Source organism: Scardinius erythrophthalmus (genome assembly GCF_964197995.2).
Source record: "Scardinius erythrophthalmus genome assembly, chromosome: 3".
NCBI lineage: Eukaryota > Metazoa > Chordata > Actinopteri > Cypriniformes > Leuciscidae > Scardinius > Scardinius erythrophthalmus.
This window is the reverse complement of record NC_138223.1, coordinates 43,377,437-43,390,274: the sequence shown is the minus strand read 5'-3', so window position 1 is coordinate 43,390,274 and position 12,838 is coordinate 43,377,437. Positions and strand designations below refer to the sequence as shown.

General features: G+C 36.6%; 1 protein-coding gene across 1 annotated transcript; it reads right to left on the bottom strand.

Moving 5' to 3' along the window:
* Positions 1–2,105: 2,105 nt before the first annotated feature.
* Positions 2,106–12,251, bottom strand: LOC308687898 (protocadherin gamma-B1-like; the record flags this gene model as incomplete). The annotated part of the gene is made up of 9 exons (XM_081360723.1): positions 2,106–2,873; positions 2,998–3,016; positions 3,175–3,270; positions 3,647–3,835; positions 8,276–8,440; positions 8,951–9,048; positions 9,165–9,356; positions 10,049–10,159; positions 12,105–12,251. 9 exons carry the CDS (start codon positions 12,249–12,251, stop codon positions 2,838–2,840), a joined length of 1,053 nt encoding a protein of 350 aa, XP_081216849.1. The 3' UTR covers positions 2,106–2,837.
* Positions 12,252–12,838: the final 587 nt, after the last annotated feature.

Here is a 12,838-nt window from a genome sequence, read left to right as displayed (position 1 = left end):
TTATTGTGGGTTTCAATAGATAATTGAAGGATCTTAGTAAACATCTAAGATTTTAATAATTAAATGCTTTTCAAATGTGTTTTTTGGATGAGGGACAGCAGTTTGCACCAATTCTGTAGAATGGCCCATATAGACTGTTGTCACTTTAAGAACTACAGTAATGTAGGGTTCTAGAATATACTGATACACACTTTAAATGCAATAAGACGATAGAGAATTTAGTCCAGTGCACGCACGCGCTGTGACAGCTGGCTGTCTGTGCATTGCATTTAGGCGTGTGCACTCTCAAATTTAAACTGGGAAGGCGCGGCGCCGCGTCTCATAGACAGCTTGAAAGTGGCTGAAATCACACTAACAACAACTAACAAGTATCTTGCGGGTGTCGTCGATGGATATTGCTTATGATAGCATCCTCGATGTCGGACTAATTTAGCAAGATCTGCGGTGAAGGTGAACATCAAAATAACAACTAAGAGGTGAGTGGAACTTGTTTACAGGACCCGCCGTGGTCACATTTATGCCACAGTAATTTTGCAAACAGGTTATTCGGCCCTTGATTGCATCGGAGGTGTTATAGATACGGTGGCCCAGTAGTGCACAACACAACGAAATGTAAAAAGCAAACATAAGTTCACAACACAACGGAAACAAGCCACAACACAACGAAATAAAGCCACAACACAACGGAAATAAGCCACAACACAACGGAAAATCCACAACACAACGAAATAAAGCCACAACACAACGGAAATAAGCCACAACACAACGGAAAATCTACAACACAACGGAAAATCTACAACACAACGAAATAAAGCCACAACACAACGGAAATGCTCCCCCGACCACTAGAGGGCTCTTGGAGCCCAGTAAAGTTAGTTTTCCAAGCCATTGTTCTAGAGTCAGCAGTCTTTATATATAAATACCACGATTAGTTTTAACAGTGTATATCAACATAAAATATTACTTCAAAATAACCTACATGAATTATAGCTGCGTATTTGATTTATACTCGAGAATGCTTGGACGCGCTTCCACAGCGCAGGGCACGTCTGGCAATTCCACCAAGTGGTTAAAACGTATAATTTATTATAATATAATTTGATAAATAAAAATAAAAACCATTTGGTGAAATAGGAAGGAATTGGCACAATTCCACCTATAATAAGTCAGTCTGGTCACTAGGAACATGATAAAAGAAAAAAAAACTTTTACAGAAATTTCCTAAAAAAAATAATTGTTAATTACTGTAAATACATGAAGGGTATTGGAAAAAAAGTCATTATTAAGTCATTATAAAAGTCATATTAAGTCAGTCTACTATCAAATACAATCAAGCTTTGGATTTTGAATATGTCTGTTTTTGAATGTTAAAAGTAATTTTAATTAAAACAAATTATACGTTTTAACAACTTGGAGGAATTGGTAGACGTTCCCTCAGGGATAATGCGCTGTGGTAGCGCGTCAAAGCATTCTAGAGTATAAATATGCAGCTATAATGCACGTAGGTGATTTTGAATTAATAAATGTCGATAAACAATGGTTAGCTACATACTGTTAAAACTAATCGTGGTGTTGATATATTTTTATAGACTGCTGACTCTCTAATGAACAATGGCTTGGAAAACTAACTTTACTGGGCTCCGAGAGCCCTCTAGTGGTCGGGAGCATTTCCGTTGTGTTGTGGCCTTATTTCGTTGTGTTGTGGATTTTCCGTTGTGTTGTGTCTTATTTCCGTTGTGTTGTGGCTTTATTTCGTTGTGTTGTGGATTTTCCGTTGTGTTGTGGCTTGTTTCCGTTGTGTTGTGGCTTGTTTCCGTTGTGTTGTGGCTTTATTTCGTTGTGTTGTGAACTTATGTTTGCTTTTTACATTTCGTTGTGTTGTGCACTACTGTATATAGAAGTCTATCGGACTACCCTGCACGTTGAAAATTGACGCTAAAGGTATACCCAGATCGTTGAAAAGTGACGCCAGGGGGTCCTGGCCAAGCGTCCATATGTGACGAGTTGGGAGTGAGAATGTGTTGCAACAACCAACAACCTTTAGTTCTACACAGAGATGTGTGTATCTCCTACCCAAGCCTAATCAATGAAATGAGACTGTTATTGAAATTTAAATGCGATGGTCACTTCAAAGAAGTAATTGTACAATTTATTTGATATTTTATCTGGTAATTTAACTAAATATCTGTAACATAACACATTTTTAATGTTTGTTAGCTATTACCAAATGCCAAATCAATGAGAATTAAAGACACAGAGGCTATATTTAAAAAAAATCGACATTACATTTACACATTTGGCCGTTCTTGCATTCCTTGGGAATCAATCGAAGTGACTGTGGCGTATCCAGCACCATCTCTCCTGTTTGCTCTACAGGACTGCTACATCTGTCTTAACAGCTGTATTTTTCAGTATGAATTCTGTTTTAAATAACATTTCAATTCATAATAAAGTGTCAGTGACGTCTGGCTTCATGTCGGGTGATCCATACAGCCACTATGAGACAGTAATATATAATGAGTGGAGCGAGTGATGCTTGTCTCTTTGAAGGGAATTCGCCCTGTGTTGTGTCTGTTGTGACCTGAGTTTGTCATTGTGAGAGTCACATGACAGCTGATCCTGGAACTGAGGACACATGATCAAAGATGTTAACCCTGTAATGCTGAAACCCAGAGCCTGGTTTCTGTGTAAAGAAGACCTGATACTAGTGTTGTTTCCTCCATGTAGGGCATCTCACTAGGTCTTGTACACCACTGAGAAGAAGTGAGGAGCTTTGATCCATCAGGGTGTTTTCAGAGGGCAGAGATACTGTTTCCACTGGTATCACTTCAATTCTCTCATTCTCTGTCAACATCATTCTCTTTAACCTCTTCCTGGGAAACAGAAAACACATGGGACAAAATTACAAATAAGAATTTAGATTTCATGTCTAATGACAAAATTATACTTAATGAATTATACTCTATGGGTTTGTTGTTACAGTATAAGGGGCTTTACCTCTCTGGGTTCTGGGTTTCTGTTAACAAAAGAAGAAACATGTTTACTCAAACATCTCCGAACAAATCAATGCAGATAAAAACATGGTAACTGATGCATATTTTGTATTTGAGAACAATCTTTGCAAACGATTTGTATCAGATCTTTAACATTTATTTTATTTATTTTGACACTTACTTGATAAAGTTAGCAAGGAAGTCAATACTGGTTCTCCTTTCAATTAAAACAATGGGAGTATCTGAACTCTGTCTGTCAGAACCGGTGCCCTTTTTCCTGAGGCAGCAAAAATATGTATTATAACTAATTGACCACAACATATTAATTTTCTTCACTGTATATAAAAAAAAATACTCCTAAAACATGAGCAATGTTCAACATGAAACATCATTTTATCACTATAAAGACAACTTTATGGCACATTACGGCATTTTAGGAAAGCTGTAGTACTTATTACTGGCAGTCCAGGTGAAACAGAACAGACAATTTAAATCAATCAAATTAAAAAATCAATTCTGATTTCAGGTTAGTTGACCATAACTAAGTTTATTCTGTATCAAACACACACACACACACATACACGCACGCACGCACGCACACACACACACACACACACACAGACTGCAGTTATAAAACTGCAGAAATAACTTACTTGACAAGATAGATAACCGTCGACGCTAAAGTCACACTGATTACAGCCAACAGAACACCTAGAGCGATTGTGACGTCTTGACTGGATTCTCCAGAGTCTCCTGAACTGTCCTCCACTTTGATTACCAAACCAGAACCAAAAACCTTCTCCAGTTCAGATGTTAAAACTTTGTTCTCACTGTTCAGCTTTCTGTGGGAGTGAAGATATTATTTCAGATGCTGCCCATTACACTCTCATCTTAATTATATAGAATAGATGTAATTCAGGCATGCAGGCCAGAGGGAATTGTGAAGAGTATATATTTTTGTTAATGCTCATACATCATTTTTTCATATAAATAGCTTATATTTTTGTTAAAGCACTTACATAAAGTATTCATAAATATGTATATTTATGATTTGTAAACCTTTATAAATCATAATTCTGAGGAGGGATACTTTTCAAGCTGGATACATATCTGCGTATTGCGATGTTAAAAGTTTGTGCAATTGTAGCCCTCGCACTTGTCACATAATTCAAATCCCTTACTGGTATTCTAACACACACATAGTAGGCAAACCAATAGCCTTGTGGACAGTCAGAGTTAAAATAAAAATGAATGTATTCAAATCTCAGATTAATTTAATAACTGATTAAAATTATAACTGATTTAAAGTAGGGCTGTGCGATATATATCGTGAGATTGTTATGCGCATCTCGTCAGTAAAGCCGGTTCCTTGATTAGTAGTAAATCGCCATCACCTGCTTTCAGATGAAGCGGCATTTACTACAAAGAGCCGTAGTTAACTGACAAGCTGAGCCATATCGCATTAATATCGCGGACGTGTCGGCAGCGATACTTAATGCGATATGGTTCAGCTTGTCAGTTAACTACGGCTCTTTGTACACAGCAAAAACTTCAGTGATAATTTAACACTCCTGGGAGTGTATGAGTCCACACTCAAGAGTGTTTAAGTTAATGATATAATTAAGTGATTCATTTAGTGATGATTGAACATTATTGAATTAAGACTCCTGATGTTAACAAGCAGAATCACTGAAGGAGAAAATCACAAATTGCAAGTTACCATTAAGGTGATGGGTGTTTGCTTTAGTTGGACTCTAGACCATTATATGTTTATTTTAGATTTTATTTGGCTGCTGTATCTGAGTTATAACTGACAGATAAACAAAGAAAAAAAAAGTGATCTGATGGTGTAGGTTATATTATGACAATCATCATTTGAACTTGATCACTGAACTCATTAAAATCCTTCTTTCTGACTTCGATTTATGTTGTTGGTTAGTGAATCTGCATAAATGCCCAGAATTTTTGATATAATATAAAGGATTTCTTAAAAGTTGCTTAAAAAAAATCATTCTTTTAGGCACACACAGATGTCAAAATTCAGTCTATGCATCTCAAAAATGGTGAGGAGCAGAATATTCAATTAGGAAAAGTAAATTACATAGACAATTAAAGCTGCAAGCAGCGATGAAAAGGGCTCTCGCACCCCTGCCACCGCCACCCGGCACCTTTAGGAAAGGCCTTAAGATTACACTCACCAAATTTGAAGAGGATCAGATCAAAACTGTAGGAGTTTGTTAAAGTACAACATCAGGAAATGGCAAAAACTGCCCAAAATCTGACAGGAAGTTCAAAATAACTGACTTCCTGTTGTGTTTAGGGCTATGCTCCAAGAGACTTTTTTGTAGGTATTGGGTCTTTACATGTGTGTACCAAATTTCATACCTGTACGTGAAATGTCGAGCCGGGGCAAAATGTAGGGGCAATAAGTAAGCCATTTTGCCCCACCCAATTTTTAAAACCACATCACACGTAAATTGTCACCACTTCTGAAGCGTGTGCAAAGTTTCATGATTTTTCGAGCACGTTTTGTATTTGCCACACTTCCTGCTACCAGCAGGTGGTGCTATTGCTATAATCATAATGAGCATTGGCATGTGTTCAGGACAGGACTCTTATCAAACATGTGAAGTTTGTGGCAGATTGAAAATTGTATGCCTGAGTTACTGCAGGCTGTCTGTGGTTGCCTAGCAACATCAGAACTGCAAGCAACATTAATATTGAACTTATCTGATCATGCATATATCACCAAAAGGCCGAAATTGGGTGAACTAGTGCAAAAAATGCCCGTGCAAAATCAGTTTTTGTGTGTGTTTTTAGTAATTGTTGGTTTGGTGTGTGCTCATTGTTACAATTACACAGCAAAAGTTCAGTGACATTTTTATTTGTGCATGGTAAAAAGCACACAGTGAACTCCGAGAAAACGCTATGCTTGAGCAAACAGTTTGTGAATAGGCAACTACAAATGATGCCCGTGAAAGAGACTGTGAACGCATTGAATAGGATATGTTTAGTTGGTGAATAGCATAGGCTACTATTACACAGTAGCGACAACGTTAAGCGCACCAGAATGAAATATAATATTCAGAAGTAAACACTAACAGCATAGCTGACTTACAGATTCAGTTTACATCCACAAATGAATAAGCACCTCGATTCAGGGAGCAGTGCAAAGTGCCCGTGCAAAATCAGTTTTTGTGAGCTGATCGCCGTCAAAAAAGTTCAGGAGATATTTCTTGCGATGGCAATATGATCAAAAATAACTTTATATTGATTCAATGGATTAATAGCATTTAAAAAAAAAAAAAAAAAGTCATGAATTTATTGCATTTTTGGGAAAAAATAATCCGTTTTTATAATAAATCTTAAAAAATTCAAATCCAGATTTTGATTTTCAATGTTGTTATAACCTAAAGATGCTATGTGAAAGTTTGAAACAGAAAATAGTGGTTTTCACACATTTAGTGGTTATCTCACATTCGAGAGATATGCGAATAACACACAGACAGACAGACGGACGTTTCTGTAATTTATAGATAGATGGATTTATCACGTTCGGGAACCAAACTATAATATTCAGAAGTAAACAGTGTAGCTGACTGAGTGTTTATGTCAGAATGTTTATTTTTAAACCACAGCCTTCTTGGGGCTTCTTTTACCGATACAACTCTCTAATGTCAGAATGTTTATTTTTAAACCACAACCTTCTAAAAATGATATATTTAACGATATCTTTTGCATTTCTCATCCAAACAATGTCAAACTTGGCACTGCACTTACTCGTGCCCGTGGCAAGACACCTGTCGAGTTTGAAATCAATCGGACTAACGGTTCGAGAGATATGCGAGGAACAGACACACACACACACAGACAGACAGACAGACAGACAGACGTTCCTGTAATTTATAGATAGATGTTTGTCAGGCCGCCGAGGGCACACCCTTCGACGAAAACTCTAGATCTTCGCAATTTAACGTCACAAAGGCCTTAAGATTACACTCACCAAATTTGAAGAGTATCAGATCAAATCTGTAGGAGGAGTTCGTTAAAGTACAACATCAGGAAATTACGAAAAATGCCCAAAATCCAGGAGGAAGTTCAAAATAGCTCACTTCCTGTTGTGTTTAGGGCTATGCTCCAAGAGACTTTTCTGTAGGTATTGGGTCATTACATGTATGTACCAAATTTCATACCTGTACGTGAAACCAGGAGCCGGGGCAAAATGTGGGGGCAATAATTTACCGAATTTGCCCCCCACAATTCTGAAAACCATATCACACGTAAATTTTCACCACTTCTGAAGCGTGTGCAAAGTTTCATGAGTTTTCGAGCATGTTTAGGCCCTCTAAAAAGCGATTCACTTTGGAGAAGAAGAATAATAATAAACGGAGCAAAAACAATAGGGTCCTCTCACCATCGGTGCTCGGGCCCTAATAAACGGAGCAAAAACAATAGGGTCCTCTCACCATCGGTGCTCGGGCCCTAATTCAGATCATAATTTATTCATACCGCAATGCATGATGGGAGCCATTAATGAGTTGTGATTGGTGGCAGCCACTGCAACATGCTTTATTATTGTCACCATTGTTGAGATTCACAGGCTGATTATTGATGTCTGTGTTTTAAATTAATTTATCTGAATGTCTTTTGATCAGAACAATGTTTATTAAATATTTAGAATTATAAGTAAAGTACTGAAAATCATACGCTGAAGAATCACTAAACTGCTGCTAACAAGTTAAACCAAACTATCTCAATAAGTTTCCTTTTTCAGATCACAGCATGATTATGTCAAAACATAACCGATCATTTTACTTTGTTCATTTAACTGTTATAAATCAATAACAGCAGACAAACAACAGTAAATATTAAAGTAAACATATAATGGTCTAGAGCCCAACTAAAGCAAACACCCATCACCTTAATGGTAACTTACAATTTGTGATTTTCTTCTTCAGTGATTCTGCTTGTTAACATCAGGTGTCTTCAATAATGCTCAATCATCACTAAATTAATCACTTAATTATCTCCTCAGCCCTAAATGCCGCTTCATCTGAAAGCAGGTGATGGCGATTTACTACTAATCAAGGAACCGGCTTTACTGACGAGATGCGCATAACAATCTCACGATATATATCGCACAGCCCTAATTTAAAGTCAGAGCACTGACCACAAGGCTATAACCATTATCACTCTATTTATTGTAAACATGTTACTTGCACATTTCCACATTCGCTTTCACATTAGATTAGTCTGAATAAACTGATATTTGTTCAACTTACTCTTTGACCTCTGTGGCTTGGATGAACGCACCACTGGAGTCTGTGGCGATTAAACTGACGTAAGTCTTGTCTGTAGATTCTCTAAGAATGGTGCGCATCTCATTCCCATCCTTAGCTCTCACACTGAGGATTTTCACAGTCCAGCCTAAAACTTTCCCCATGGAACTGAGAAAAAACACACACTATCAGATGGTGTATATAACACAAAACAATAAGAGGAGGTAACATGAAGCACCAATTCAGTCTAATTTGTAAAACAGAAAAAAACAATTCATTGATCAGAACTGGCTTAAAATAACGTTTTGCTAATGATCGATCCGTTTAATTTGACACCCTGACTTAACAACTCACTAGAAGGGAAGCTTTTCAGTAAATAATGGTGTAAATTTCAGTCTGTTCTACAGACAAGGTGACTTAGACTTGGAAATGTCATATGGACTATTTTTTTTATAATGCTTTTTTTGTGGGAAAGACCTATGGACATTTTCTTTGAAAACAGCAGGACACAAAGGTTAGGAATCCTATGAGGGTGAGTAAATTTAGGTTTGGGTTAATTAATCCTTCAAACATGTTTCCAATTACACTCTTAGCTCAAAACACATTAGCACTTCACAAATAGAAATGCTCTTATTCTGTCTCAATAACATGTTTCAGTAACGAACAGAGATTACTCACTCTTCCATCTCTGGTATCATCTTATCCACTATGTGTACGGGCCGGTTTAAGGAGATTACTGAGACGCTGTCATGATGTACACTTTGTTTTACTTCGATCTGCAGGTGGCAAACACAAGAAGTCCATCTTTGTAACGGTGTTCTCTTCTCAATCAAAATGTAATTGGTCATTTGAAACTCTTTTTTCTCTTTTTTGTCCTTCTGTTTCTGCTCACCTGTACTGTTGTAGTCGCGAACAGCCCATGTTTATCAGTGGCTTTAACCTGAAAGGTGAACAAATTGTCTCCAAATCTGGATGCATCCAGTACGTAGACCTGACCAGTGCTTGCCTCCACATCCAGCAGAGTTGTGGACTCCAGCAGGGAATATTGCAGTTCTGAGCTCTCGCCCACATCAGGGTCTGATGCCTGAGGGATACAACACCACATTTCAACCAGTTACGTGAATAAAAAAAAAAAAAAAAAAAAAAAAAAAAAAATCATGAAATCAGTTCACTGTTTAGTAATATTTTTACGGATAGCACTCTTCTATATAGAACCTTAAAAGTTTCTGCCAAGCACTTCATATATCTAATTTTTAGGGGTTCCCATCATGGGGTCATTTTATGGATTTAATTTTAATTGATTTTTAACCTTAATTAGATTTTATAAATTAAACAGCTCGTAAACATATATTACCACTAGACACATTTTTAATAATCTATTGAACATGAAAGTATTATTCAATCATTTGAGATATTTTTTTTAGCATAAAGGGTTCTTTAAAATTGCGTCAAGGCTTCTGTATAGAACTTTTTTTGGAGAGTGGCTCAACTGCTTTTGGGTAAAGATTTCAGACATCAACATTTTATATGCCAGGAGAAAAAAAGTAAGTCTGATCACTTTGAAAAATACCAGCACATATCTCTCCTCAGATGGCATGGGATGAGTTGCATGTCGAAATGTATTACTTAGGGTTAAGGGTTTGAACAAATCACTGGCCCTTTAGTATAAGTAATAACAACAGAAACAGTGAAGTTTGCCTTAGCGAACACCACTTATTACAAAATAGATCTGACTACATCCACTTAATTTATATCTGATGTCTATGCCACACTCACCTGGACCTTCACTATAGGGAATTTGTATGGGGAGATACTGGAAATTTCTGCTTTATATATTTCAGCATCAAACACAGGAGCCTCATTCACATTCTCAACCTGAACGCTGACCTGAAGATTGTGAGAAAAAGAAAGTCAAATACAAATATAAATGAGCCCAGTGGCAGCTTTCTTTTAAGAAGAGAAACTTTTGACTTTGACGTGCTTGAAGAGTAAGACTTTAAGAGTAAAAACATACTCTAGGTTAGGGCTGGGCGATAAAACGATAACGATATGTATCGCGATAGACACGTAATCAATATCAATAAAAAATGCGTTCGATAAAACGTTCGATAATTTTTTTTTTTCTTCTTCGTCGGAAGAAACCAGAGGTTGCGAAAGCAAATTTGGTTGCATGAACAAATTAAGGCACTCAACTATCTGGTAACCTTGCAACGTAGGGGGTGACACGCAACAGCCAGTCAGTATGGTTGCGCAATATTGTTGTCTCGTGTTGGATTCTTCAGTAACAGAACCGGCGTGTAGTGATACAGCGATTGTTGATAAAACAGGAAAAGTCAGCTCGCCTGACTTCAAGTCTGACCGTAGTCAGACCATGTCGTCTGCAAATTATGCAAGACCATCGTCAGTTTCTCTGTTATTCGCGTGCTTATGAGCTGTTTTAACGTGTGCGTTTCTCAGCGCGTACACGTGAAGCTCACATGCACTCTGTCTACCAGCGCCTGTGGATACTGGACTGTATTTCGAGTCTTATTGTGCTAATACTGTTATATACACACAAGGTTTACATAAACTAGTCGGATATGTCTAAAGTGAAAGCAAACTTGAGAAAATTGAGAGAAAATCTGCTTGTCAAATGCGTGTATATTAGACGCGTCGCGCGCAGCTCTTAAAGAGACAGTATAGTAATAGTAAACACGCTGCCGCTTGTCCTTAAAGGGATAGTTCACCCAAAAATAAAAATTCGCTCATTATTTACGCACTCTAATGTTGTTCCAAACCTGTATTAATTTCCTTCTTATATTTTCAAATATTAATATTTTGAAGAATGTGGATCCAAACAGTAAACAGAGCTATCCCTTTAATGTTAATAAAACAACAAAATGCAAAGAGAAAATCATTCACTGCTCTTGACTGATAACTTTAATAGTAGCTTTAATAAGTATCAATGTATAAATTATACAGTGAAGTCTGTTTTGTTTTATTTTCATATTTGTTCATTTAATTACTTTCTTCAATGCTACTGTTAAATACACCTGCTGTAGCTGAAAACATAAAGCACTGTTTATTAAATCTGTATATTAGGTTGTGTGTACGTGTAATGTGTATCTTTGATCTTAATATTTAATAACAAAGAACATAATGAGAACTTTTTTATCTTCGCCCCTGTCTGCCATTCTTTTTTGTTTTACATTTTGTTACCTAAGGCTTTGAGCATTACAACCAAACTAATGTCCATATTTTAAAAACAGCCACAAAATAGTAAAACCAACATAAAAAAGAATCGTGATAAAATCATTAATCGTGATTTTCCTGAAAAAAATCTTAATATTATGTTTGCCATATCGCCCACCCCTTTATAAAGCATTTCTTACGTATTCTTTAATTTTGCACCTTAATGTTAAGAGATAATTGTTAAGTGTTCATTCAGATTTTAGACAAATTATTTGAGTGAGTGTTTTCCATGGTCGTGTTGACATTTCTGCCTTTATAACTGATGGGATTATAATCAGAAAGTTTAAAATAAAAAATCTTTAAATGTAATGTATTTGTCTCCTGGACTGGTCCTTATTTTAAATATGTCATAAAAAATATCAATAATTATCGATATCGACCGATATGAAACACTTATATCGTGATACAGTTTTCAGCCATATCGCCCAGCCCTACTCTAGGTACGTATGAGAACGCAAACACTTATAACTGCACAACTTGTGTCATTGCATTCTGAAATGGGGAATTAACATACATTTTAACAAAGAACACTATGCATTAACATAAATTGTGCTCTTGTGTAGAGTTTGTTTCTGGCCTTAGTTTAAAGTAAGAATAGTACCGTTGTCTCTGCAGTGTTTGCAGGAGTTCTGGAGTCTATGGCTTCTACTGTGAGGATGAACCACTCCTCTTTCTCCTTGTCCAGCGGTCTGAGAGCTTTTAGGGTTCCCTCATCATCCACAGAGAAGACATCCTCATGTGACTTCATGTTATAGCTGACCATAACCACTGGACTTCCTGTTAATGCCTTGACCTTGCCCACTGTTGAGGCCTGTAAGGGAAATTTTACATTTAGACATGTGTTTGACTCTTAGATGTGTTTTTTCTATTAGAAGTGTTCATTTTACTTAGATGTGTTCTTTACTTATAGATGTGAACCTTTTACTCATGTGTATCACTTGTATTAACATTTAACACTTATAGATGTGTTCTTTTACTCTTAGATGTGTATCACTGGTTTTGACATAAGACATTTAACATTGAACATGTATTTGTACTCGTGAAGGAGTTAAAGAAATATAATCATATAAGCTAAAAATACATTATTGAAGATATGTAACCAAGTTTTTAGAAATGCATAAGTGAAGACAAGCTTGCGGGAACAAAATGTTCTGGGTTAGAAGACTAAGTAACAAAGAGACAATGTGCACTTCAAGTGACCTATTGTACTTGAAGTGTGAAAAGCATGTGCGTAGATTTGAGCAGCTTCGATCAAAATAGCGATAGGCAGAATGTGTGAAAACCAAGTAGCTTAAAAACAGGAACTTTTGCAGACGTAGGTATTGTGCTGTCTAG